Source organism: Nematostella vectensis, chromosome 1 (assembly GCF_932526225.1).
Source record: "Nematostella vectensis chromosome 1, jaNemVect1.1, whole genome shotgun sequence".
In the NCBI taxonomy this organism is placed as follows: Eukaryota; Metazoa; Cnidaria; class Anthozoa; order Actiniaria; family Edwardsiidae; genus Nematostella; species Nematostella vectensis.
In genome coordinates this window covers 4,672,824-4,697,111 of record NC_064034.1, presented here as the reverse complement: position 1 = coordinate 4,697,111, position 24,288 = coordinate 4,672,824, and the positions used below count along the sequence as shown (strand labels likewise).

The following is a 24,288-nucleotide window of genomic DNA, read 5'->3' as shown; positions in this document are numbered from 1 at the left end:
TGTCATTTAAGCGAAAGTAAAATCATTCGAACTAAAAGGAAATACATTAACGAACTTTACATAATTGAGTGCACACAATTGCATTTTCTTCACATTCATTTACACTATTCGACAACCAGGAATAAAAAATCTATTTTCATTTGCGCGTTGATACATAACAATAACACAAACAAAATATCAATAATACAAGACCTCGCAATCAATACAGTAAACGAAATATTCATTAACATTTTTATTACAGCAAGTGCAAACAATAGTATTTTGTGAAAGTCATTTGCATGCTTCTTACAAACGTTAGCGCCTCCGTACAAACAATAAGCCCTTTATGACAAACAATATCCTAAAATAATTATTTAATTACTTATCGTTTATTTGTGCCCTAATGATGCACATACATGCAAAATAAATGATACTAGTTCTCAAAAATCACCCTTCGATCATTTCGCCGTTGAGGCAGCGTTGTAGATAGGTTTGCATGAACCTATACCATTCGGCACATTTTGGCAGTGTGATGGTGTTGATGTTTCGTTGAAGCGCTTCCAGGGTTAAGAAACGGACTGTAGGGCGGCAACATTTTTGTTTCTGTATTTGGGCCCGGGTTAAAACGGCGAAATGATCGAATATTAATTTTTTAGCGCTAGTATCATTTATTTTGACTGTATGTGCATTATAAGGGCATACTATTGATACTATTGATTGCGAGTCCTCGTATTATTGATATTTTATTTGTGCTATTGTTATGTACCAACGCGCAAATGAAAATGGATTTTTCATTCCTGGTTGTCGGATAGTGTAAATGCAATTGTGTGCTCTCAATTATGCAAAGTTCGTTAATGTATTTCCTTTTAGTTCAAATGGTTTTACTTTCGCTTAAATTACAGTACAGTACATTACAGTTCATGGTATCCTTTGCATTGAAGGTTCCTAAACAGTGAATTTGTAATAAATATTGACACATTTCTCAGTCCCGAGGGTGTCCTTTTTAGAAAGGTTTCCTGTACAGTGAATTTGTTATTAAAAGGACAAGTCTATAAAAGTCGAGGAGTTCCATTATTCTTTCGATTTACATATAACATTATAATAGTAACCTTAATGATTTTTCCTTTGACGGACACAAAGCGCCATTCTTATAACTGAAGTTTATGATCATCCCTAGTAGCTGATCCAGGATATGTGTGTATGTTTGTGTGCGTGGGGTGGGGTGGGGGGTATGATGGGTTGGAGGTATGGCACTGCAATAGATATAGCATGGTATCAACCGCACGCAATAGATATAGCATGGTATCAACCGCACGCAATAGAAATAGCATGGTATCAACCGCACGCAATAGTACGAACTTGTTCGAATTAGCTGAAACCGAGCAATGACTTAGGGTTTAGGGTTGCTAGATACACCGAGTCGGCGGAAAGGGGGTAAAATGCTGGGCTCATCCTTCATGCGTCTACTCTTACTTGGAGGAACCTCAGTCTGGTGCTGTCTTCTGTTGCGTGGGATAATGCTGTCCAGCGGGCTCGCGATTATGACCGGCGTATCACAGGTGTATTAGGACACTACTATCAGACTAAGGGCTAATGCTAGCAACGGGAAAGTAATACTGTGTTCAAAGAGGCTCACCGCATAGATACAACTTAAATCTCTAGTTCATTTAATATTTCCTCGACCGAAACGTCTAATTTCATGTAATATCAAAATTCCAGAAATCGCGTTATATTTCTGTTATTAACAAAGTATCTGGATGACTGATAATATTCATTTTCAAAATAAACTCTAGGTATAACTAGAAAAATTGCCGAAAGATAAGCTCTAGCATAACCAGGTGCTCGGCTCTGTTTCAAGAAATTATTGGTTCGAATCCAGCTAGGAAACTATGGAAAGGACGATGAAACGGTGATGCCGTGCCCATTTTACATTGTCAAATGGCGTTTTTTTCCAGGGTGCTTATTCAGACCTTTAAAATATATTTTAGGGAGTACACTAATTGTAGAAATTAACTTGACAAAATAACACTTCAGCACACAATATATTGTAAACAGGTTAAAGTTACCGGTCTAACAGGTTTCAGGCGAAAAGGTCACAAAAGGTGCCTACCCTTCGCTTTGTGTTGTGCTAATCCCTTGTGAGCTCAGAGGCCCCATGCTCGGTGGCTTGTAAACAGTCCTTTGTAAACAATCTACGTAGAACTGGGAGAGTAATCTCCAGGGATTACACTTGTCAAACATCCACGTAAGAACAGCATCAAAACACACAGAAAGGACTTGTGAACATCCATGTGAAGTAGCTTTTTAATGGAAACTAAGATCACGGTTGTGAACCAGCCTGGTGTAAACTATGAGAGGCGGAAAAGCGTTCCGGTGGATAAGACATCTTTCAGTATGGGCGCCAAAAAGGCAAGCTTAGACTTTGGTAGTTTTACTGTTACACACGCGGATTGTCCGACGCAGTCGAGGCAACAAAGATCCAAATCAGTGCCATCTGTGGCATACATAGCTAGCAATGTGCGGCCGGTACGAAACCTTCCAAAGTCTGCACATAGCCTGGGATCAGATGATTCAATCGGTAACAAGTCTCGCTCATCGTCAATGTGTAAAAATGTAATATACGAGGAAGACGAGGAAGAGAAATGAGGGAACTTTATTGACACCCTAGACTTCTCGTGTTAGAATTACAAGAATTGGAAAACAATACCCTCGAAAGAACTTAATGTTAGGGAAAATATCATTCACAAGTGAAGGAGGGTTTAGTAGAAGAGAAACATATGCCAGGTATGAAATAGCGAGTTCTTGGCAATATCTCAAGACATTTACCGGAACAAACAAATCTAATTTTGTCAACAATCAGTGAAGGAATTCATGTTTGTATGATAACTGTGGATTCCCTGTGGCAGACTTGCACGGAATCGGAGTATATTTCCGAAGTGTTTTGCTATCCAAGGTTGCGGAATGTGACGGAAAGGTCAGACGAAACATCCACAAAGCAGCATAAAGTCTCGTGACGCAATAGAATGTCACCCTCGGGCTAGATAACAAGCACAATCCACGAACACATTCCGGGTACAAAATGGCGCGAAACATGAACCAATCAAAAAGTGGAACATACGTTCCGAGAATTTCGCGAAAGTTCGGACTTTAGTTAAATAATAAAAAAATATATACTTTAAACTATACATTGTAAAATATACAATGCTGACAAAAAGTAAAATAAATATTCCCAAACTACCTATACAAACATTTTGTATATTAAAAAAAAAAAAAAATACAGGTGTTAACCTCTGAGGGAATTGACCACTTTTTAAACAGGCGTTGTGTCGTGGAAAAAATATTCTCAGGCACAGAAAACAACCATTTGGTTGTCCGAGCAACTCGCGTAACATTAATTCGCACTATTCTACTTGATACCCACTTCACCGCACATGAAGTATTTAAGTTTTGTAATTAGATATTTAGGTGTGTATAAAAAATGTAAGGCAGAAATTAGTTATAAAAGGAAATTAAATGATTTCCTGCTTATTTACAGCGCAAACAATAGATTAAGCTTTGACAACGGTCTGTAAAAACATGTAAACAAGTAAATAAATCACACTAATGGTTGATATGCTTTGATTCTTTTATCGAAATCTCCTGAGGCTTTGGAAAAATTATCTCTATACAATTAGTTTGTTTCATCATCATTAGTGAATTGGCTCACGTCCCTGGTAAAATATACAATGCTGACAAAAAGTAAAAAAAATATTTACAAACTACCTATACAAACATTTTGTATAGTTAAAAAACATAAGTACAGGTGTTAACATCTTAGGAGAATTGACCACTTCGTAAACAGGCGTTGTGTCATGGAAAAATATTCTCAGGCACAAAAACAACCATTTGGTTGCGCATAGGCAACGAAAGCTGGTTTTCTTTTCAACTGCAGACTTGTAAACTTCCACATGCATATATTTTCACACATGCTTCCTTGAACTTTCGCACGTTCTTATTTCAGACTATAGAATTTTCGCGCGATGACAAATTTGAAAGTCGATAATAAACAATCAAATTTAAGAACGAGAATTTCCATACTTAGGATTTTTTTTATATATAAACTACCCCCTCAATTTTTCATTGTCACCTCATCAGCCTAACTTGACATAATTGACCAGAGTCATATTGATTTATACGGTGAGACGAGATAGAACATGCAGTTTCAGTTTGCAATTCATATACTGTAGTAACTTTATCGTGATCAAAATCCATGTCCCACTGACACATTACAAGTAGGTTATGCAGACCTCATTTGCTCTGACTTGTTATGTTATACCATATAACTAAGAGTAGCTTGTAGAGGTTAGGCCTAGAGTCCTTCTTGAGTTAGTTATAACTAAGAGTAGCTTGTAGAGGTTAGGCCTTAAGTCCTTCTTGAGTTAGTTATAACTTAGAGTAGTATGTAGAGGTTAGGCCTAGAGTCCTTCTTGAGTTAGTTATAACTAAGAGTAGCTTGTAGAGGTTAGGCCTTAAGTCCTTCTTGAGTTAGTTATAACTTAGAGTAGTATGTAGAGGTTAGGCCTAGAGTCCTTCTTGAGTTAGTTATAACTTAGAGTAGCTTGTAGAGGTTAGGCCTAGAGCCCTTCTTGAGTTAGTTATAACTTAGAGTAGCTTGTAGAGGTTAGGCCTAGAGCCCTTCTTGAGTTAGTTATAACTTAGAGTAGCTTGTAGAGGTTAGGCCTTAAGTCCTTCTTGAGTTAGTTATAACTTAGAGTAGCTTGTAGAGGTTAGGCCTAGAGCCCTTCTTGAGTTAGTTATAACTTAGAGTAGCTTGTAGAGGTTAGGCCTTAAGTCCTTCTTGAGTTAGTTATAACTTAGAGTAGCTTGTAGAGGTTAGGCCTAGAGCCCTTCTTGAGTTAGTTATAACTTAGAGTAGCTTGTAGAGGTTAGGCCTAGAGTCCTTCTTGAGTTAGTTATAACTTAGAGTAGCTTGTAGAGGTTAGGCCTAGAGCCCTTCTTGAGTTAGTTATAACTTAGAGTAGCTTGTAGAGGTTAGGCCTTAAGTCCTTCTTGAGTTAGTTATAAATTAGAGTAGCTTGTAGAGGTTAGGCCTAGAGTCTTTCTTGAGTTAGTTATAACTTAGAGTAGCGTGTAGGGGTTAGGACTAGAGCCCTTCTTGAGTTAGTTATAACTTAGAGTAGCTTGTAGAGGTTAGGCCTAGAGTCCTTCTTGAGTTAGTTATAACTTAGAGTAGCTTGTAGAGGTTAGGCCTAGAGCCCTTCTTGAGTTAGTTATAACTTAGAGTAGCTTGTAGAGGTTAGGCCTTAAGTCCTTCTTGAGTTAGTTATAAATTAGAGTAGCTTGTAGAGGTTAGGCCTAGAGTCTTTCTTGAGTTAGTTATAACTTAGAGTAGCGTGTAGGGGTTAGGACTAGAGCCCTTCTTGAGTTAGTTATAACTTAGAGTAGCTTGTAGAGGTTAGGCCTAGAGTCCTTCTTGAGTTAGTTATAACTTAGAGTAGCTTGTAGAGGTTAGGCCTAGAGCCCTTCTTGAGTTAGTTATAACTTAGAGTAGCTTGTAGAGGTTAGGCCTTAAGTCCTTCTTGAGTTAGTTATAAATTAGAGTAGCTTGTAGAGGTTAGGCCTAGAGTCTTTCTTGAGTTAGTTATAACTTAGAGTAGCGTGTAGGGGTTAGGACTAGAGCCCTTCTTGAGTTAGTTATAACTTAGAGTAGCTTGTAGAGGTTAGGCCTAGAGTCCTTCTTGAGTTAGTTATAACTTAGAGTAGCTTGTAGAGGTTAGGCCTAGAGCCCTTCTTGACTTAGTTATCTCAATCTTGTAGGGATTAAGCCAGTTATAACTTAGCTTGTAAGGCTTAGGCCTAGAACCCTTCTTTGTCTTGAATTTCAGCCACCACACAACCTTTAAAGGAATCCAATCTGACGTCTATCTCTCCTTCCTCCAACTAAAAAAAACGAAACAAAACAAAACAATATAAACAAAATAAACCAACAATGACGGAACACTTAAAATCCTCCCATTTCCATGTCTCAGGGGATCTTTTACTGGTTCACAATTTAGTTTTCTGTCTCTTGTCCTTCTCCATCCTTCTTCAAGATCGACAGGTCACAAACATTTACAGTCCGCATGTACTCCCCAGGGAAAGATCTAGGGGTTTTCAGATATTTTGCAAATTTCAAATAACAACAGATAGGAAATCCACGGAAGAACAATGGATATGCCCCTTTTTATTCAACCCTTGCTTCGCCACCCACCCCATTTTAGAACTTCTGGATCCACCCATGCCCCCTTTAGCTCTATAAGTTATGTTTCAAATAACAGCTCATAATCTAGATGTTAGTGTTGAAACTGTGAGAAAGACATGTCAGGTCTAGGGTAGTGTCAGGTCTAGGGTAGTGTGCTCATAATCTAGATGTTAGTGTTGAAACTGTGAGAAAGACATGTCAGGTCTAGGGTAGTGTGGGGCTATACTGTCTATGAAAATTAAATTCCAAGGATCCCACATTCCAAGGATCCCACCTTACCTCATCCCATTCATACAACTCTTTATAGCAGGCAGGAGACACACACTTCCGTGAGCATTTGATCTGCTCTAGTCCAGATAGCCTTGCACATGGTCCTCTAGCACAGTCCTCTTCAAGATTTATGTATCTTCTTGCCTAAAAAAGGCAGAATGGTGTGAATGCTATTATTAACATTGATGTGAAGTACAGGATTTAACAAATTTGTTATGCTTTAAAGGTGAGTGCTTGGGCAGTGGAGATTAAAAAGCCAAAACTAGATGTACTAAATACTCTAGATTAAGTTTTTGGACAGCCATGAAGGTGAATTTGTAGGGAAAATATACTATTACAATAGTATGAAGGGGACAAGAGAAGGAAGTTTTAATAGTTCCTGACAGAGGATGATTTAGATTAATACATCCATCAGCGCCTCCCCTGGGATGTGAACCCAGGGGTGTTTGTTGGGGTTTGTAAGCAAAACTGGCCTGAGGAAGCAAAGATTTGTCGACTTTTGTACATATCCCCTATTACCCCCGGTGGATTTGTTTGTTCAATTTTTTTAACCCGGTACAGAATTGACTCCACACTGTGTAGCATGCTCTATGCAATCTCCTATAGTTCAGATTTATCAAGGAAACCCTTCATGAATTGATCACTGGGGTATGGGGTTTTGTTAATTTTTCCACCCGGGGGATTTGATAAGTTTTGTAAGCGCATTTTAAGGAATTTGCACTCCAGGGGAAGCTGCTTATAGATACATAATAGTGGAATAGTTAACTGTGGTGGGACTGTTGTTATCAGAGAAGACAAAAGACCGAGGGGGGGGGGGGGGCTGGGGACTCTAAAGAAAAGTAAGGGCGTGATCATCCAATCTTTAGGGTATAAAATTTAGGACAACTGCTATCCTTTAGGGGTGTTTAAAGAATTTTTCTGATTCTGCTATCTGTAAAGATATAAAATTTGACAAACTGCTAATCCTTTGGTTGATCATCCGTTCTTTAGGGAATAAACTTTTGGGCAACTGCTATCCTTTAGGAGATGTGTTTAAGGAATTTTTAAGGGTATAAAATTTGACCAACTGCTAATCCTTACATGTTTAACGGTATTTCCGATTCTGCTATCTCTTAAAAATTCCTTCGATCACACCCAATTTGCTATCTCTTAGGGGTAAGAATTGCTGTTGACCAAACCCAAAGTACCATCCCTTAGAGTTAAAATTGACTTTGCCAAGGATCACCCAGTCTGTTTTAATCGGAGTCCCCCACAGGTAAAAGACACAATTTCTTAAGTTAAAAATAACTTCCACTTACTTGTCACACCAAATTCAAATTGAGAAATCAAATCGCTGCTGGTCTATGGCACTACCGGTAGTACGATCTTAATAACCATGAAACCTATTACAGCTAAGCTTGATCGATTTTATGGTTAACATTTGCTTTGTATTCGCACCACATAGCAGGTCAATCTCCTCAAGATATCAATGTCGGCACAACTACTTTGTTTTACAGAGGAGTTCTTGCCCTGTTAGCAAGATATACCTTTTCAATCTTGTGTTGATTTATACACGATCAGCTGCAAAGGGGACTAATTAATACCTGATCTTCACCGCCTAAGCAGACACCATTGACATGGTATAACTACAAAACTATAGCACGCCTGTAGTCTTTCTAGTTATACCATGTCAATGTTTGGGTCTGAATCCCCTTTTCAACCCCTCCATAATAATGAGTAATAAAGTTGATGTTTTTTAGCATAAATGCGACTGAAACCACACTTATGAAGCAGCTTGGAAGTATTGTTCTCCTCAATGAGTAAAGAACCCCACGCTCTTAACCCTAGGTTTGATCCCCTGCCTGGTTGTGGGCGGTTCTTACATTCCGCGTTTACTTCTGTGTGTCCCTCTAGACACATTACTCACATGTCGTTGCTTTTTTCTGAATGGGTAACGCTTGTAATCGAAGTCCCTACATTCTAGTAGATCTGACAGCAAAATCAGGCAAATAACAACAAGGAGAAAGCTGTGTATCTTAGCCATTCTTCCCGTCCTCCATGCCTCATAGAGTCCCGCCGAAAAGATCTCTTCGGCTCCAAGCTCCACAACCATTCACAACAGGTGACCCAAGTCTGCGGTGTTCCCTACATCAATTCTCTATAGAATACATGATATATACATGCCTATCCAAGAACTCTTCGTCTGTAGTTTAATATTTTGAAATTCAATTTGTAATAATTTTTGCACTGTTTTTAGTTCAAGTTATCGCATCAAACCAGAGAATAAAAGTTTGGGTTGGGTTTCCTGTGGAGTACTGCGTAACCGTGTCTTCGACGCTCGCATAGTATTGTGGGAAGATCAGTTTCATGGTGGACGAGACAAAATGCCGACTGCACCGACAACACCGGCTGTTTCAAGTCAGGATCCTCGCCGATCTAACAAGATATTTCGCTACAAACCATCAGCAAACAAGCCTCTAGAAGATCCCATTCCCGACTACATGAATCTTTTAGGAATGGTCTTAAGCATGTGTGGGTTGATGATGAAGGTAAAATAGAATCACGGAACGGAGATTCGCACAACAAAGCCAATCATGTTGCCTCTTTACTATATGCTTACTGGATCAACAGAATAACGCTTTTAAACATAGCATTACAGAACGTCAGGCTTTAGACTTTAACAGGCCGTAAATTAGATTAATCTCTGTTGTTTTTTTCTGTATAAAAATGCTATTTCAATATGTCGATATTATGACGGTCTAGATGACGCCATCTTAGGGGTTGTCCACACTAACACGATTCAAAAGTATCCGTATTTGTTTCGCCGAAAACACATCACTTGATTCGCGTCCACACTATCGTTTTCGCAGCGTGTTGGCCTGGATCCAGCTGTCCACACTAACACGGATTCAAACGCTTGAAAACGCTGAAAGGTACGGGATGACGTCATTTTTATGATATGTGCATACTCATAGCAGTGTGCGTCTGCGATATGACGCCATTGTTTTCATTTTGATACGGATTCGACCGTCCACACTACAGACCAAAGTATACGGATTCATTTTGATTCACTTTCGACAATGTTTTCAAAAGTATCCGGATTCTCTGGATCCAGCGCCTGTGTTAGTGTGGACGGAAGGCCTAAACATATCAAAAAGTATACGGGTTCAAACGAATCGGTGTTAGTGTGGACAGCTCCTAAATTGAATCAAGGCTGTTTGAAAGAAAAAATATGTAGATGCCATGTGAACGAAAATTTTGCTGGGTCAGAACTTGGGTCCAGAGGTTCCTCTACCATTCTCTCAGGGTATCACATGGCACGCTTGTCTTTTTTCACTGAAATTCCATAACAAAAGAAAAGGGACTTGAAAGTCCTTAACTGCATGTCATGTTTAGTTTTGTTTAGTCAAGTTCTCCTATATTTTGGTATATATTTATCGTTTGTTTTAGCTTAAGTGGGCCGCCTGGGCTGCAGTGTATTGCTCCTTCATCAGCTTCGCTAATGCCAGGTCATCAGAAGACACCAAACAGATGTTCAGTAGCTTTTTGTAAGTCTTGCCACTTTGTATACAGGGGAAGATCTTGTTAGTCTTTCTTGGTATACTGGGGTAGATCTTGTTAGTCTTTCTTGGTATACTGGGGTAGATCTTGTTAGTCTTTCTTGGTATACTGGGGTAAATCTTGTTAGTCTTTCTTGGTATACTGGGGTAGATCTTGTTAGTCTTTCTTGGTATACTGGGGTAGATCTTGTTAGTCTTTCTTGGTATACTGGGGTAGATCTTGAAAGTCTTTCTTGTCACTTGGTATTCTAGGGTTGACCATGTAAGTCTTTCTTCCCACTTCAAAGCTGTGGCAGCCTATGTAAGATTGCTGGGTCACAATACAGAAACATTAAGAAAATATTGGGGGCACAGCCACGCCCCTACTGGTCATTCCCTCATAATTTTGGAAAATATTGGGGGGACGTGCCCCCAGTGTCCAACCCCCTGCTACAGCCGTGGACTTGGTATACTTGAATTGTGGTACGATCGCCCCAGAGTACTGTTGCCCCATCATAGTTGAGTACGATTGCCCCACTGAGAGAACGATCGCCCAACATTACAAATGTTTGTCTTTGAAGCAAGAAAGTCATGCAGAAGCAAATATTTTTGACCACAGGAGTTATTATGATCAAGCAACAGCGAATTTCGATGTTTACTTTTCGATTACAGTACGTTGTATTATCAGCATTTGAAGCAAGAAAGTCATGCAGAAGCTAATATTTTCGACCACAGTAGTTATTTTGATCAAGCAAGGGCGAATTTCTATGTTTACTTTTCAATAAGTAGGTTGTATTTTTGTCATTCGAAGCAAGAAAGTCCTGCAGAAGCGAATATTCTCAACCACAGTGGTTATTTTGATCTGATTTGATTTAATCCACTTATGCTAAAAGAGAGCTGAAATGATGTTCTATCTTTATTAGGGGTTAATATGGGTCTGTTGATTTGGATACGAGCCCTTAACGACACAATTTAGACGAAGCAATGATAACAATTCTTGTTTTTTCGTGAAGAACACAGTAGCAGAATACCGCTGTTATCAGGCCGACTTTCGGCGGTTAATAACCTAAATAAACATCGTAGAGTAATATTATTTACGCTAAAAGAGAGCTGAAATGATGTTCTATCTTTATTAGGGGTTTATAGGGGGCTGTTGATTTGGATACGAGCCCTTAATGGCACAATTTAGCCGAAGCAATGATAGCATTCTTGCTTGTTCGTGAAGAACACAGTAGAAGAATACCGCTGTTATTGGGCTGACTTTTGGCAGTTAATAACCTGAATAAACATCATAGATAAAAAATACTTATGCTAAAATAGAGCTGTAATGGTGTTTTTTAACATTAGAGTATTATTTCTTTCTTTCTTTCTATAGGTACAAAGTTATTTCTTCATAACGACTCCGTAGAAGTTGTTTGAAGTCCGTAAAAAGTCTCTTTTGATCACTAAACAAAAATAAATATTAACTTCGAAAGATACCCTTTGAAAAACTGGTCTTGACTGGGGCGATCGTTCCCAGTGTGATTGGGGCGACATGTAAGTCTTTCTTGCCACTTGGTATTCTAGTGTAGACCTTGTAAGTCTTTCTTCCCACTTGGTATTCTAGTGTTGATGTTGTAAGTCTTTCTTGCCACTTGGTATTCTAGTGTAGACCTTGTAAGTCTTTCTTCCCACTTGGTATTCTAGGATAGACCTTGTAAGTCTTTCTTCCCACTTGGTATTCTAGTGTAGACCTTGTAAGTCTTTCTTCCCACTTGGTATTCTAGGATAGACCTTGTAAGTCTTTTTTCCCACTTGGTATTCTAGTGTAGACCTTGTAAGTCTTTCTTCCCACTTGGTATTCTAGGATAGACCTTGTAAGTCTTTCTTCCCACTTGGTATTCTAGGATAGACCTTGTAAGTCTTTCTTCCCACTTGGTATTCTAGTGTAGACCTTGTAAGTCTTTCTTGCCACTTGGTATTCTAGGATAGACCTTGTAAGTCTTTCTTGCCACTTGGCATATTGATGATCTTGTGAGTCTTTCTTGTCAATCTGTATGGGTTTTTTTTTTCTGTCACAGTGTAAGGTGGGTAGTTTCTTGTAATTTTTTTGCATAATCTTTGAGGTAATATAGTAAAATCTTTATTAACCTCCCATCTTTGAAAAGGCATCCTCTCCAGTACCCCCTCCCTTCCCCTAAAAAAATAAAAGATATAATGTGACATGTACAAGGTACAAGTGATTCTTGCATGGTTTGATTAAACCAACACATGTTAATATTAATGTAAGGACAAGTGTAATATGTACACTAAGTTATAGCATCTGAGATTTTTGAATAGGGGACATAATACCTAGTGTCAAAGAATGAAAAGATATGTTTGATATACTATAATCCCCTCTCTATTTAGCTTCCCTTCCCAATAAGCCCCCCCCCCCCTGCCAATGGGGTAGAGTATCTAACACAGTCACTAGCTTAACCTTCATTACCCTAATGTCTTTCTTGTACAGTCACTAGCTTAACCTTCATTACCCTAATGTCTTGTTGCCTGTGTGTAGGTTGTCAGTCTCTGCGGTGGTGATGTCATATCTTCAGAACCCCCAGCCAATGGCAGCCTCGTGGTAGCACAGGTTCACCATGGCAACATCATGGCATTCACTGTTTTTATAATAGCATATTGGTTGGTACGTTGGTACAGTACTTAGTGAACGAAAAGAGAACTGGATTGCTATCAGGATAATCTAGATAAATCCCTGTACAAATAGCAACACTTGTCAGCTTTTATAGTACTGCCACACCCGGTTGACCACAAGGCAAGGGAGATGTTAATGAACTACTTCACCGTGCCTCCCAACAGCAGGCTAGATACTAGACTTTACAGCTATTTTCAAAATTTCAGTCATCTTTTCATTTTTTTTGTGTTGAAACAAGAGTCAACTTATATGATTGATTTTTTTTAGTCAAAATCAAAACACGCCCAGCCCTTGGCAGTCTTATAGGGCCTGCTCAAATATTAATTTTGGATTTTGTGCAATTTAGTTCTAAGTCTAAATAAATATATAAAGTAGTGTTCCATTTTAATTCCTTGCCAAAAAAAATAATTATAATTTGAATAAGATGTTATTTATTCACATATTGAATCCTAAAATTAAAAACAATTCTATCGTTCTTTATAAATAGTTGTATCTTATGTTTTTCACCAAGAAACCAAATACAGACTTTTCTATCTTATTCAATTTGTCCACATTGACCGATGATTATATAGGAATTTTTAATATTTCATGACCCTTTGTTGTAAACAGTCAATGTAACTTTATTTCATTCCTGTCAAAGTATAGACCCCTAGGTTTAGTAACAAAGAGGGCATTAAATATGAACAGTGTACCTTTTATTAGCTGTATTTTTTTACATGAAAAAGTAACTGTTATATTTAGTTGGGACATATTTCTCCTTGCGTGTGTGAAGTTTTGTTTTAGAAAGTGATAACGGTGTGTGAATTCCCTTTATTTATTAATTCATGCAAGCAACGAGGGAATCTCAAAGTCCGCTACTCTTTATTAAACCACAGGTACATTTATTTGCTAATAAATCTAATCTTAGCTGCTTTTCTCATTGCACTGTTAAGTAATAACGAATCAATCGAGCCTTTTTCCGCATGAATTGTGAACCATTTTGGTTGACTTAGCAAAGGAGGATCACGAGCATTCATTGCTTTCGGCAGTGTCTGTTTTGACAAAGACCTAGATGTTGACATTGTGCGAACCATTGTGGGATTTGTTTGCTCTAAACACTCAAAAATGCCGCAGAATGACGCTGATATCCCTAATGACAAGTAAAAGCGTTAACAACGGCATTCAACCGAGTGTCAGTTCATAAATATTTATTCTGGATTTTGTTGGGCAAGGACAAATTATTTGCATCGACGACACGGTCCGGAGTACGTTGCAAAGTTTCAGCTTGTTCAGGTATTTTCAGTTACACCGTGGAGGCACCCCACCAAGCGAAATGAGCTCGAGTCGTCAGTTGTTTTGGACGTTGGACGTTGTGTGTTTTGTAGTCATTGGTTTAGCTGACTTACTTCTACATGCGACCAAGTTGGAGCCTTCAAACCGTGGTTTTTTCTGTGATGACGAGAGTATCAAAAGACCTCTGCGACCCGAGCATGTTCCTACGAACGTTGCACTAGCGGCAGGGATATCTGTTGTTGTTGTTGCGGTACGTACGCGATGCTTACATTTTTTGAAATGCTGCTCGACTTGCTTGTAGGGGCTTGATAGCTATTGATACAGCGATACCACAGCTCTGAATAAATATTAACGTCCTTTTCTTCTGCGAGTTCTAAAATGGCGCTATTTCTTATTCCCATGTCCCCGTCGCTTACCCTTAAAAGATTTTTTGATACACAATTTATAAAAGTTAAAATAATTTTCTCTTTTGTAGAGATATAAATTTAATCTAAAACTCGGCATGAGTCTAAAGGCATGCGGGCTCTGTGATACAATTTACAAAGTAACTATATACTGTAAAACATAAGAGTAAAACTTGATTTACTAAAAACTGGAAGCCCCTAGGTTTGTCAAGACTGTCACTCGATGATGTTATTGACCTGTTTGCACCAAAAAAAACTTTGACGTGTTATTCCTCGTACCCGTGGTCACCAGAGCGCATAGTAGAAGACTGGCTAATTGTTCCAAACGATTAACAAGTCATTAATCACAATGTTCTGCGGCAGATCATTGTGGGTGAGACGGCACGGGAGTTTGTGTTCAAAGCCAAAGCTAGAGACCCGTGCAGGAACAGCCGAAATATTGCTTGTGGTCCGATAACCATGAAGGCATGGCAACAAAGGTAGGGGACGGACCTCAAGGACAGGCTGTCAAACGAGAACACTCCCCTTTGAAAACACCTTTCATCTCCAAACAGCCATCCATCGGTGAAAATTTTTGGGTTTGTAATAAATGATCGCGAACAGTTTGGTGCGTTTTCTTATACCTACATCTTTGGCTCTCATCCAAAATCCACTTCCATCTGCAGTAGAGCTACAATAAATGCCTGTGTGTGAAAAATGATCTAGAGAAATGTGTTGCAAATGATAGGAAAGCTAGCATTGCTGGCCCCGAAAAGGTGCTTTGACTTGTCGTCAGTGAAGGTGCTTTGACTTGTCGTCAGTGAAGGTGCTTTGACTTGTCGTCAGTGAAGTTGTTTTGACTTGTCGTCAGTGAAGGTGTTTTGACTTGTCGTCAGTGAAGGTGCTTTGACTTGTCGTCAGTGAAGGTGCTTTGACTTGTCGTCAGTGAAGGTGCTTTGACTTGTCGTCAGTGAAGTTGTGCCAGCAATACAATGCAGCTGGACCCATTCGAAATTTTGGATATAGTTTATCTCAAAAACATCAGCTCTGTATTTTGGGTACTAGAGGCTACTAGCTTCCCATTGGCCGTTACCCTGGCAAATTGATGCTCTGCTCGGATGAGGAGGTTAAACCGCAACACATTAAACTGTATTAGAGAATGTAAAAGACCAGATTGATACTGTTTGTACGCAGACTTTTTACCACCAGTGACAATGCTTAAACCCATAAACAAGATTGTAAACTGCGTGAAACAGTTCGTCTATATACAATGCCGTTGTACTCATCGGACGAGAAGAGGTCTGAAACATGTGAAGCACATTTCATCATCATCCCGCGATGATGGTTTGCGCTATACAAGTAGGAAGCATTTCAATATCCCAATATATCATTTCAATTTGTTTAACATTCTCTTTTGTACCATTCCGACATGAAAGAAATTATGTATGAGACAATCGACTGTATATCTCTTGCCCTTCTCCTTGTCCCAGGCTATGTGTTATACTGTTTATGTTCGTGTTTGGTGGCATCGTCACAAGCCTCATCACCGACATCGGGAAGCTGTCTGTTGGCCGCCAACGCCCATACTTCCTAGCCGTCTGCAAACCGGACCCGCTGAAGATCAACTGTACCGCAGGGCAGTACACAGAGCTCAGCGTGTGTACGGGAGATAAGGCTGAGATCCTCGAAGCAAGGTTAGCTGTTAATGTTCCTGTCTTATTGTCAAGCTGTGACAATTGTGACGCACGCTTCCCGTGGCCACCTTGACAGTTTTGAGAAGGAGGCGATTGACATGAGCCTAACAAATGTTGTGTAAATACAATGTTGTAAACGAGACGTGTATCACCACTTTCATATAGGGTAATCATAGTATTACAAGACGTGTTAAAATATATGTTATTGCGAGTGTCTTCTCTGACGTTTTTTCGTTTTTGTGTGTTCTCAGGCTTTCCTTTCCATCTGGTCACTCTTCTTTTGCTGCATACACGATGGTCTTTCTCTCGGTAAGTGAATATCTGCTGTATACGCGATGGTCTTCCTCTATAGGTAAGTGAATATCTGCTGCATACACCATATTCTTTCTCTCGGTAAATAAAGATCTGTTTCATACACGATGGTCTTTCTTTCGGTAAGTGAATATCTGCTGCATACACCAGTCTTTCTCTCGGTAAGAGTATATCTGTTACATACACGATGGTCTTTCTCTAGGTAATAGTATATCTGTTACATACACCATGGTCTTCCTCTAGGTAAGTGAATATCTGTTACGCATAAACGATGGTCTTCGTCTTGGTAAGTGAATATCAGCTATATACACCATGGTCCTCCTCTAGGCAAAATATCAACAAAATACTTGCACAATATTGTCTTCATCTTGGTAACTCCAACAACATGTTCTTCCGCTCTGGTGATTTGCCGAGGTACTGGAAATAGACACTGCCGATTCCCTCCGTTGGGGGAATTATGCTTTGTTTACTGGAACCCTACAATCATGTGCAGCGTTACAGATAATTTGTTTGACTGTAGCTGTACCTGGAAGCGATCATTCCAACAAGGAAGACGGTCCTGCTCAAGCCCTTCCTGCAGGTCTCTGCCATATCCCTTGGCCTCCTCTGTGCCCTGTCCCGAATATTCGACTACAGACACCACTGGGGGGACGTCCTCGCGGGTCTGGCCATAGGCACTCTAATCGCTTTTTACGTAGTAAGTTCTTACTACCAGATTTTGGGTGTATTCATGCTAGGTTGTTGCGGTCAATTTAGGGAGGGGTGCGATAATCGGCGAGTATAGGGGTATTAAGAGCAGGCATGTGGGAAAAGGGGGTGGGGGAAGGGCGTACCTTAATTGAAGAATCTTTAAACGTAGTGTACATGAACATGCACTAACCCCCATGCATCCCAGAACCAAGGTAGTTACAATGTCCAATACGGGTACATATATGCTGAGCTCTGCACAAAAGTTATGACTTTTATAAATCATGACTTAGTACCCCGGCTAGCTTGACATGACGGAAACACCTGAAAAACGCGCAATTCCAGATAGAGAGAGAAGACACAATTTCTTCAGTGGCTATAGGTTCCATGTATTACGGACTGATTTTTAAAACACAAATAACTTGAGGCTGAAGTGCACATAACCAGATTCTGGCTTTTTAAGGCCATTTTTCCTTGATCATCATTGCCCTGTGTATCAGCTCAGGGACGAAAAGCTCAAATTCCAATGACACTTTACAAAAAGTCGCATCAATTTAAAAAGAAAGTCGCACTTGATATTTTGTTTGCTATAAGTTAATAAGAACTCAGGGAAATTATCCGCCTTATTCGATGTGAAATGGGCTTATTTGAAGCGTCACGTTTTTCCGTCATGTTTCATACATAAGCAATTTGGTAACAATTTGGTATCATATATTTATACTTTGTTATTTTAGACGTTCAAGCCACTGCAGTTGTTCTCGCAAGGGCCGTGTACATGTTGCAAGCAACACTCACTCAGTAACGTGTCCATCGGCCGTGAGATCGACGTTGAAAGTCAACCGAGCCCGGACGCGCACACCAAGCTATAGAACGGCCTAACACCATACATTATTTTCCCACGTAATGCGCCTATCCAAGGTGTGATCAGGGTGGTGTAGCCACATGTTCACCTGAAACTCCGGCGCTTTGAGCTCCCCCCCCCCCCCCCCCCCCCTTCGCATGGCTTATCGTATTCAACACTACTTGGAAACAATAAATAGTATCAAGGCAATGCTTTTCTTGTAAACGATTGTAGGCTTGCTTCCCGTCTTTGGTAGTTTACCGGTAATTTGTTTTCTTCTAAAGAGAGCCTGGCTAGCAAGTGTTACAGACCACATGCTGACCCAGTCCTTACTTTCTCTGGCCCCGAAAAAATCACGCCTGCTCTTCCCTGCGGTAGGGAACATTTAGACAAGACCGCTGATCCCGAGCATGCGCGAACATACTTTATTATATAAAGATCGCTTCGTCGATGTGTATAAAACACGATATCATGGGGCTTGGAAAATCTGGAGTGATACAATCCTTCCTAAAATAAGTTAACTATTTGTGAACTCATTCTAATTTATTGCCGGTCGTGTTTACTGTTTTCTTTAAGGTAAAGCAAACAAACTTTACAATAAAAAAGTCCAAACTATGGTATTCATTGTTTTACAAAGCTAAATACAAATGCGTGACAGAAGTCACAGTGGTTAAGATTGGAACTACCGCATGCGCACTATCGTCTCCAGGTAAAACTCTTACTCGGACTCGTACTCGGAGTCGGATCTAAAGCTCTCTATTCTCGCGGGCGGATTACAGCCGCGTTCGTAGTTTAGCACCCGTTGCATGTCTAGTCTTGGAACAGCGCGCTGACAACATGACCAATCATCACCTTGATCAATCACCGCATTGGCCAATTAATTTTCAGGAAATTTACAGTCAAATGGTTCATGCGGGACATCGATTGGTTTAGTAGCCTTATTAAACACGCGCTTTTCCTAGAAGAGTCAAGGATTTCCGAGCGGTCTTGAGACAACGAATTCAGCTGTTATTTTGTAAAGTTAGGAATTGGCATATCAACTTAAGTGTGCAATTCTATTGCTTTTTACTTTGAGAGATTTTCCCATATTTTTCTATAACTGAAGCAAATATAAGAACGGTGGCGTAAGCACAGAACATGACCAGCGCTCGCATCGTCTCGTACAATAGCTTGGGAGAAAACACGCTCCATACAAACAGGTGGTACCGCTGGGCATATACCAGCGTACAGTAAACGCACAACAGTAGGGCATTGGGTACAACCATGGTGACGCATGCGCGATACATACTGTCCTGAAGTCTGAAAATAAAAAGGGCGTTAAATTCAAACTGAGAAAAAAATATGAAAAACAAACAGTGGAGCTCTATGTTCACTAACGTAGTATATGAGGTCGCGTTCTTGACTTGATATTTGATGAGTGCCGTTAGCCATAGCACTGGGCTGGCGTACGTCGCTAAGGACATGAGAATCAGCGCCACTAGCCCATCATGAGCTCGCATGCCGATGTACCCCGCGGCGATGTCTACTGTAGACAAGCTGTTGGAGTTTCCTAGCGCAAAGTACGTCGCCTGGCCGAGCCAGTAGTAAAGAAGTGCCAAGCGCCAGGTTGGGTTATTACTGTGGAGAAAAAAGGGCATGTAAGTGCGATAAGTTACACCATACTACTTTAAAATAAGAGGCATTAGTTTAGGAACATCTAGATGTTCTACTTCATGGTTAGCAACTCGAAGGATTCGGTCTGTTGCAGGCGCTTTGCCATGAGTGGAAGCAAGCATAAAAAAGCATAAATGCGGTGTTTCTTTTTATGAAGATTCTCCAGTCTATTACTGCTAATCTATGCCTTAGACTTGTCAGCAAATGTTTGCCATGCCCTTGCGTTGCGAAATACAATTCATACAATATTTCTAAGATGTCATAAATGGCAGGGTAGGACTAATGTGCTAAATAAAAGGTACACTGCTCGTCGTACCTGTTACAAGTCGAGTTGGCGAGCCGATTCTCCTGCATCACAAACAGCGCGAGTAGCACTACGTTATGAGTCCTCAACAGCAAAGCCTCCAACACTAATAAACCCATCAAGAACGTATCAAGAGCCCGCGCAAGCGTCTTCTGATAGGCTGAAAAGGGCGTAGAGTCGTCTTCTCCTTGTGCTTTAAATAAAGCTTTGCAAACAGTCAAAATACTGCATATAACCAAAGCAAGGGAACAACAATACACCAGCCTGGCTTCCATCAGGCCGTCTGTGATTACTTCATGATGTTGCCATGGTGATATCAAGCTGCCAGTAGCTGACCGGTAATGATAGACCAATGTTAACCCAATGGCGAGTATGAAAGACTCGATGAGTCTACTTCTTTGGACTTGAGAGGCTAGAATAATAAGTATTGACGTAAATGATATCACAGAAAATATTAGTTTGTTGTCTGGTGCAACTAGCCAGTCACTGACATCCGGTTGACTCGCCCATTTTATTCCGGTTTGATTCAAGGTACGAGAAATGCGAATTGTAACAAGAAGTAGAACAGAAGTCCACATCGATGAGCCAAATTCTTTAAAAACACAATAATAGGTCATTCCTAGTGTCCCCTCATGTGATGTTGACCCAGGCTGCTGGTAGTGATGTACTTCAGCCCGTTGTTCCCTTTGAAGCGACCTTAAACCATAAGGTATCGCACCAGTGGTATAATCATTACTAGCAACGTTGTTTGTACCCAACATCCTGTGGTCCTTTGTGGTAGCATTCTTTTTATATCCAAATGCAGCTTTCACAGTACAGCAAAAGTCCAGTAAGAAATAACTGATAACCAGGAAGTACCAAGTCTGGTGTTCCTCCTCCACAAAGCTGCTCGACAAAAGGCTAAACACATGTAGGATGGTGCCGACTACGAGAAGTGCACCTCTGGGAGATGCGGCCATAATTTGGGAGACGTTGTTGAATGTGCCTACCAGCATGGTCTTGTTGATGGACAAGATGATTGAGATAAGGGTTGACATGGAAATAGTGCTTACAATGATGATGACACTACTGAAGAAGATGGCAGGAAAGGTGAATGAACAAAGGATATTGCTGCTACAGGTCCCTGAAAAAAAGATTTTAAAACCAATCTATCATATAAAGTATGAAACTATTTATTTCGTAAAGTTCAAGAAAAAAAGCAGGGGTGTACCAAGCATAAAGTCACTTTTTACCTGGTTTACTGGCACTTGAACAGACTGTCAAATGACCAGTGACCAAAACCAGGCATACAAAACCCACAGCAAACCCGGATATCCCAACATTTGGAAACTTTGATCTTCCTCCAGGCAGACCTTGTTTAGCAGGGAGCTTCATACTGTAGAGAAACCAGAAGAACATCTGCACAAGAGCCATGACAGCAACTGCCATTGCATGCAGGTCATAGCAAGACAGTGAACCTGAAACTGCATCACTCATCTTTTTCAGTGCAACAGAATACTGTTTGATGATCCGCTCAGCAGAAATAGTCATAGATGCATCCAACTTGGATCCCAAGTCTAGCTCATGAAGCCACTCCTGGTGTAGGCGTGTTGCCTGATCAAGTTCCCATAAGTCTGAGGGGGAGTGGCCATTGGCAATAAGAACCTTCAATAGCTGGTCTGCATTGAGTTGGAATGATCTTAATTTTTCTCTTGGGCCATGGAACGTCATGAGTTGTGGAATAATTGAGCCAATGCTAAAGATAACGATAGAAAATTGATTAACACTTGTACTATAATTGTGCTGAAATGTGGAGTTTGATGGAACAAATTTCTAATGAACAATACAACAGTTCGCATACATTTCATAACACATTTTGTGCAAAGGGTGTTTTATGCTAGTATCTTTATATTTTATATAGTTGTTTGCTTGCTATAGGTACCAACCTTATCTCTTTTGCTGGTATTCTGTAACACTATAACAAACATACGAGGTAAGCAAGCAAATACTGTTTGCACCTATTTTGTGGAATGGCTGCTCCAAGAAGGGTGGCCAGTGAAGGCACCAGATCTATCTGTTCAATCTCCTCTCTGCTATAGTGTGCTCCTGACAAAGGCGAAATACATATAATAAAGTACTTGATTGGAAATTTGTCAACAGCATAACCTTAAACTGACAGCTACTAACCTCTTCCATCTTTTAGCCTGGAACTCAAGAAAACTAAAGGAGTTAAAGTTTCAGGAAGAGACGCCCCTCCATGACTACCTGAGTCACTCATTCCATGATCACCACATAGCACAATAGCAGAATGTGTCCCCATCTCTTGGTCCCAATGAATAAGGTTCCTGTGGATATCCCTTAATATGTCATCCATCTCCTGTAGCTTTGGACCAATCAGAGGGCTGGATGGTCCCGCTAAGTGGCCTATGTGGTCAAGGCCCAGGTAATGAAGTATCATCACATCCCAGTCTTTGCTGGAGAGTTCTTTACCCAGATGTCTTGTCACATTATCATCAACCTAGAAAAAGAAACACAAGCTGATTTAATCATCTACATTTTATGATGTCAGTCAAGAAAGACATCACAACTCTTCACATATATCGTACAATGCAACTTTCAGACATCGGATTTGACAGATTATTTATATCTATTTAAGAACATCTTCTTGGGTAAAATGATGATAGTTGGGGCATTTCGTTAGTAACATACCGTACCTGCCAACTCTTCTGGTTTTCTTGGGAGACTCCCGGTTTTAAGCCTTCATCTCCCGGCAATAAAATTGAAACTTCCTAATACATTTACTGTAATATCCAGTAAAAATTCATTGGAATTTCTTATACAGTTCTTGTATTTGAAGCACAATCTCCTGTTTTTTTTAGCTTTCAAGGTTGGCACGGATGCGCAAATGATGTAAATGAACTGATCTTGTGGGGAGGAAATGAGGGAAAGAGCTGATCTGATGACTGGATTCTAGATTTATGGCAGAATCAAATCCCTGTATACAAACTTCTGAGGTGGTTAAGTATTCTAACAAGCAACTTCTCCTAATATTATTTATGTGAACTACTGTACTAACCTCAGTATAATCGGAAACAAAAAATGAATTAGTGCCATCACTTCTCACGAAATTCCCAGGAAAAAGCTTGATCCAAGTATCATCTCCAAAGAACACAATTTTCTTCCCAGCCGCCGTCAACTGGGCTAGCAGATTATCTTCTTGGAGCTCAGTGGAGAGCGAATTCAACAAGACGTCGATGAATCCAGGAATACCCCCAGTCATAAGGGCCTAAAAATGTGAATAGAAATTCTGATTTTTGACAATTTACAAGACAAAAATGGCATAGTCTACAAGGCTGCAAATTCTTCCCGTACTTGGATAAGGACAAATGTATTATAATGTATTGTGGCAAATGTAGAATGACTGTGGATGCTGGTCTTTTGCATCTTTCTTACTGAGGCAGCTTTTAACATTATAACTCCTACTCACTTTTAAAAAGCAGGGATCAGTCTGTATCTATACTTAATTTTAGTTGGTTTAATCCATATGGCATGCCGGGTAGGCCTACCTAAGATACTTAGAGATATAATTGAAAATATTATAAATTGTCCATTTACCTTTATTCTTGGCATGGTCACTGTTGGAGGGTGTGCCTTTGCTAGGAAACTAGAAATAAAAGACGTGAAGGGCCATCACTTAAAGGTCACTGGTTTGAAAACTTGGACATGATTTTAATATAGATTACAGTAGTTGTATTGTAGGTCCAGCCATAATTTGTTAATCAGCCACAACGAGAGCATGATGTAACTAATTGATAAAAATTGATAATCAAAATCAATTTACTAAATGGTTTTCAATTATTATCAGCAATTGATAACAATTGATGCTTATTTTCCCGTTATCAATTGTTGTCAATTGATTTGGCACACTCCAACTACACTTAAATTAAAACAACTAGCAAACGAATGCGAACTCATATTCTCCTCGGCAATAACAATCTCATCTTACCTTAAACTCTCGTTATTTCTTACGAGTTCATTCAAGTATTTCATTCTCCCGTCACCCGGTAAAACAAAGTCGGCCCTAAGCGCATCGATCAGTACAATCACCAACCGATCCAGCACCGCGTCCACAGGGCTTCCTGGTGCGTCTGACCCTGGCTCAGGAGGAAAGCTAGATAAAGATGCAGATCCAGGGATTGCTTGTTTGATCGGGAAGAAGCCTTTAAGGAATAGAACAAGTCCGATGTATTGGACAACCAAAAGCACAACAACTACCAAACTGCGATGCATTTCCATTTTGTAATAGAATTTCTAAGCCTATTTCGCAACGATTTCAAAATCCTTTCATGAACTGGTAGAAATAGTATTTTAGAACAAAGAAATTCAGTAAAAACTAAATAGATTAAAGTAAGCAAACTTAAAATAACATTGTTTTCAATGAGCCAAAGAGACGAAAGGGCGCCGCCATGTTGTAGCCCGCGAAA

At 39.9% G+C, this 24,288-nt stretch overlaps 4 protein-coding genes and 1 long non-coding RNA gene across 5 annotated transcripts; 2 read left to right on the top strand and 3 right to left on the bottom strand.

Annotated features, from left to right (window-relative positions):
- Nucleotides 1-217: 217 nt before the first annotated feature.
- On the bottom strand, nucleotides 218-8,731 carry LOC116621171. The gene is made up of 4 exons (XM_048729304.1): nucleotides 8,359-8,731; nucleotides 7,571-7,574; nucleotides 6,500-6,634; nucleotides 218-5,919 (listed from the first exon to the last, which is right to left on the bottom strand). Exons 1-4 carry the CDS (start codon nucleotides 8,580-8,582, stop codon nucleotides 5,836-5,838), a joined length of 447 nt encoding a protein of 148 aa, XP_048585261.1. The 5' UTR covers nucleotides 8,583-8,731; the 3' UTR covers nucleotides 218-5,835.
- Nucleotides 8,732-8,807: 76 nt separating this feature from the next.
- Nucleotides 8,808-13,591, top strand: LOC125568023 (PAT complex subunit Asterix-like). Its single transcript, XM_048729298.1, has 3 exons — nucleotides 8,808-9,018; nucleotides 9,920-10,017; nucleotides 12,545-13,591. Exons 1-3 carry the CDS (start codon nucleotides 8,854-8,856, stop codon nucleotides 12,609-12,611), a joined length of 330 nt encoding a protein of 109 aa, XP_048585255.1. The 5' UTR covers nucleotides 8,808-8,853; the 3' UTR covers nucleotides 12,612-13,591.
- On the bottom strand, nucleotides 12,891-14,775 carry LOC125568027. Its single transcript, XR_007312026.1, has 2 exons — nucleotides 14,635-14,775; nucleotides 12,891-14,263 (listed from the first exon to the last, which is right to left on the bottom strand). It is a non-coding gene; the product is annotated as an uncharacterized LOC125568027 (long non-coding RNA).
- LOC5517201 (phospholipid phosphatase 3) lies at nucleotides 13,731-18,483 on the top strand. The gene is made up of 6 exons (XM_032387170.2): nucleotides 13,731-14,201; nucleotides 14,719-14,834; nucleotides 15,825-16,028; nucleotides 16,280-16,337; nucleotides 16,861-17,037; nucleotides 17,762-18,483. Exons 1-6 carry the CDS (start codon nucleotides 13,992-13,994, stop codon nucleotides 17,894-17,896), a joined length of 900 nt encoding a protein of 299 aa, XP_032243061.2. The 5' UTR covers nucleotides 13,731-13,991; the 3' UTR covers nucleotides 17,897-18,483.
- LOC5517200 (GPI ethanolamine phosphate transferase 2) lies at nucleotides 18,397-24,268 on the bottom strand. The gene is made up of 9 exons (XM_048729270.1): nucleotides 23,811-24,268; nucleotides 23,420-23,468; nucleotides 22,881-23,090; nucleotides 21,992-22,322; nucleotides 21,823-21,910; nucleotides 21,058-21,560; nucleotides 19,838-20,948; nucleotides 19,246-19,485; nucleotides 18,397-19,167 (listed from the first exon to the last, which is right to left on the bottom strand). The coding sequence occupies exons 1-9, from the start codon at nucleotides 24,098-24,100 to the stop codon at nucleotides 18,924-18,926; spliced, it is 3,066 nt and encodes a 1,021-aa protein (XP_048585227.1). The 5' UTR covers nucleotides 24,101-24,268; the 3' UTR covers nucleotides 18,397-18,923.
- Between the last annotated feature and the right edge of the window lie 20 nt (nucleotides 24,269-24,288).